Source organism: Belonocnema kinseyi, chromosome 7, assembly GCF_010883055.1.
Source record: "Belonocnema kinseyi isolate 2016_QV_RU_SX_M_011 chromosome 7, B_treatae_v1, whole genome shotgun sequence".
Classification (NCBI taxonomy): Eukaryota; Metazoa; Arthropoda; class Insecta; order Hymenoptera; family Cynipidae; genus Belonocnema; species Belonocnema kinseyi.
The window spans coordinates 85181358-85185489 of NC_046663.1; the positions used below are offsets into that span (position 1 = coordinate 85181358).

Consider the following 4132-nt stretch of genomic DNA (forward strand, 5'->3'; position numbering starts at 1 on the left):
ATATATGTGTCTCAATTTTTTCTAGTGTCGAATAGTCTTAGTTATTGGCCGTTGAAAAGCAGTGTACCGGTAGTGGCGTTTTGGCCGTTTAAGGGTTAAAGTTCTGAGCGTTTAAGTGAATGAATTCTTTTACTGATGGCTTTATAAACTGGAAACAGTGCTGAAATATTGATTTATATTGAACATTATAGATAAAAAAAAACTTTTAATGCAATAATTTAAACTGTATTTAGGAAAATATTTGAAGATAAAATATAATCGGGAAAAAATATTTCTTTCATTTGAAATAATAGCAAAAACAAAATTATAGCATTAAGTACATAATATCATGCGCACTATATGAGTCCTTTTTTTAAGTGGTGCCACTATATTTCATGTAACTATAGCCGCTAATTACACTATTTTTTCATTTTTCCTTTAAACATATTTTTGAACTGCTTCCAAAGACATTGGACAATTTAAAATATTTTTAATGATCTGTTATTCATTTTCTAACCTTCAGATTGTACATTTCTTTAAGTTTCTGGACTTTTACAATAACAATTTGAGGTTAAACTATAGAATAGCTTGTACCCCGCTTTATTTCCTGGAAAATTTTTCTTCTATTCTTATAATATATATAATTTTTATTTCTATTCTATAACCTAACCTAATTTGACAAAATTGTATCGATTTAATTTGCAACACATATTTGTTGAAAATTTAGAAATCGATAACGTCCAAAATCACATAATTAAAAATTAAATTATTAAACAGTGAATGAAATTATATTACAATCCGGGTTGAGCCATACCTACCCCCAGAAAACAACATTTGCGGCAAGTCACAGAAATAATGTAGGTCTTACTAGAAATAATTTAAGTCACACCAATAAATAATTTTTGCTAAGTTTTTGTACATTTCAAAATTTTTCCGAATAAGAGATGCCGCAATGTGAAAGCCTTAATTTTCGAAATATTTCTAATTGAATCCCGTTCAAAAATTAATTACAAATTAAATTGAAAGAGTTTTAAAATCATCAATTTGACTTCGCATTTAAGAGTACCTATAACAAAATATAAATGCCGAAACAAATTAAAAATCCTTCAGTTTTTCTGCAATAATAGTTTTCTCTTCCGCTAAAAGTTCAGAATTTTTTAATTACATTTGGAAAAATGTGGGAAAGACCTGGAATTAAAAAATAAAGATTCTGTAGCAACCCTTGTATATGAAATTGGATTAAGAAGTTGTATACAATGCCTTATGAAATGATAACAAAATAGGCAATAGAATCTTTTAGAAATTCGAAATATCTGCATAGAATGCAAAATTGTCACTATAATTTTATAGAACTTCTTTGCAATACTGTTTTTTTCAATTTTTCTAGACCTTACAACTTTAAAAAAATGAACAAAATGCTTTTATGCGTTTTTTAAAGCATTTTAAAGTTTTTTAAAGTATTGGCATTGATATTTGAAAAATGTTTGGGAATGGTATTTTATTTTTTCCAATAATTCTTTCATATTCAGCGGCTTTATAATTTGAAAAATGTCAATAGTGTGTTGATGTTTTTGGATAATATTCAAAATAAATTAACGCACGTCGGTCTGGACCATGTCAGTTTTTATTTTGTTTAAATAATGCAATTTTAATCATTATATTTTAGTTTGGGAACCAAGGTCTCTCTTGAGTTACATTCAAAGTTAAAAATAATAAGATTGCACTAATTAAACAAAATAAAAACTAAAATAGGCTAGGCAGACCTACTCTTATATTTTTTGAACCAGTTTTCACAATTTCAACACAGTATATATATTTTTCAAATTATGAAGTCGCAAAATAGACTACTGGATGAATTCTTATTTTAAATGTACAATTTATTATTTATGAATGCCTAATTCAAAAATAAAATTCGATTTTTACGGTAGCTATTGGATCGGACATTTTTTTAAACCGTCAAAAAATCCGTCAACTATTATAGTTTTAAAGACTTCAAATTTTTAATTGTTCAAGTCGGAGCATATAAAGTTAAAAATTTACAACTATGCACTTGTTAAATTGTGTAATATTACACATTTAGTTAAAGATTCCATATTTAAGTGTCAAATGATTAATTTCGAATGGCAGAATGCCTTCAATTTTAAGTTGTATGTTTTAATTGCCATTCCGTTCATTCAATTAATGAGCGTTGTGTAAAATTAAAATGAATGAGTTTTGGAATTGTAATCTGGTGACGATAATGACGAATATCTCTATTTATTGTGTTTCAGGTTCTGAAAAAGTGTATAAAAAGACTGAAAGCTGAGAAAAGGAACCCCACAACCGTCCTTTTAACAATCCACGTGGCAAATATAAAACTGACAAACTCGGAGAACAGAGTTGTTGCTGAATATCCTTCATACCGGATCATTTTTTGCAATTCTTTTTCTGAGCAAGACAAGCAGTATTTCGGCATTTTGACAAAATCTGTAAAAGACACAGACGACATTGTTTCTAATTCTTGCCATGTCTTTACAATTTACTATAAACTCACTGACCATGACGTGCATTCGAGTACTTGCAACGTTTTTGGTTTTACTTGTACGAAGACTTCCGAATTGAATGTGTGCCAGGAGTTTCCAGACAGTTGTAACAGTTTGATCGGGGCTATTCAAACCTTGTACATTTCTGATACCGCTGATCCCGACGCAAATCCTTATAATGAGAACCGTCGTCACCAGGAAACTGCTTCACCACAGCCGAGCAATATTAGCACTTCTACTGCTCATTCAAGTAATAGCGATTCCGGAATCGGATTTAAGGATGATTATGGAAGTCATTCTGATAGACATATCATTGCTGATTTTCCACAGAGACATTGCTTTCCACATGTCTCGCAACGGGTATGTTTTTTTTCCAAGATTAGGTCTCTATGGTACCCTATTGGCAGCCCATAATGGAATTTAAAAAGAATTATAATATCATTAAAGCTAAAATTGAGGAAATTTAAATTACATTAAAAATCACAATTTAAAATCCTATTTAACGTCCAATTGTCAAGTTAATGTATAGAATTCCTGAAATTAAAAACAAGAATCCAGCGACCAAATTTGGACAACCACCATAAAATATTCCTATTGTGAATTGAAAAAAGATCCTCTAAAAAAGAGGAAAAAAAGTGGACAAAAATAAAAAAGAGGAAAGAAAATGGAGAAGTCAACGAATCAAATCCCTTCAAAACCCCTTCCTTCTTTTGTGTCTTTTAGTTTTATTATCATCAAGTCACCATAAAAAAATTTGTAAATAATCAAGAACGTTTGGTTTAGTTTACAAGTCTTTTTTGTGATTTGATAATAATAAAAATAAAAAAAGAGAAGGAAGGGGATTTGGTTGGTTGCTTTCTCATTTTTTCTTTCCTCTTTTTTTATTTTTGTCCAAAAAATGATTTCTTTTGTAGCAAACAAATATTTTTTTTTAAGATGATCTGTTTTCAAATTACAATATGAACATTTTATGGTGGCTCTCCAAATTTGGTCGTTGGTTTCTTCTTTTTTGTCGGAAATTTTATACATGATCAAAGCCTTCAAAGGTTAAGGACTTTGAAAAAAAATCAGGGAATTTTGATAACAAGTAACTAAAAAATAATGCGGGCTGTCACTCATAGGTTATTGACTATTCAATATATATTTTGTACCTATTTCTGAATTATCTTGAATTATTCTGAAATATTTCAGGATATTTTTAAAGATTCCTAGAAATTTTCAAGAGCTTCTTAAAGTTTCAAAAAATTTATAATATTTTAGGGATTTTTAAAAACTTCCAAGGATTTTTGTATTATTTTTAATTCGCAGGGATTTTAAAGCTTTTGGAATATTCTAGGATAAAGAATTTTCTAGAATCTCGGAAGATATGAAAGAATTTCACAGGGTATATAAAGTTTTAAGATAATTTGCAACATTTCACGTTATTTTGTAAGATTTCGGAGGATTTCAGTGAATGTAAGGGTTTTAAATCTATTAAGGGCATGTGATACTTAGAAAATTGTCGATTCTTTCAGTGTTCAAAATCTGAGAAATGATAGCGAACATGCTAACGGACGTCCCCACACACTTTTTTTTGTGTTTTTTTATCAAATAATTTTTGATATTGCTGACAACGTACGTGTATATTTCGA

At 29.1% G+C, this 4132-nt stretch overlaps 1 protein-coding gene across 3 annotated transcripts in view; it reads left to right on the top strand.

Moving 5' to 3' along the window:
• The window catches only part of LOC117176081 (regulator of G-protein signaling loco), a 66374-nt gene that overhangs the window by 1735 nt on the left and 60507 nt on the right, over positions 1 to 4132 (top strand). For all 3 annotated transcript variants that reach the window (XM_033366096.1, XM_033366097.1, XM_033366098.1), the window contains exon 2: positions 2250 to 2861. In XM_033366096.1, the coding sequence (XP_033221987.1) occupies positions 2250 to 2861 (612 nt within the window). The remainder of the gene's footprint in view (positions 1 to 2249; positions 2862 to 4132) is intronic.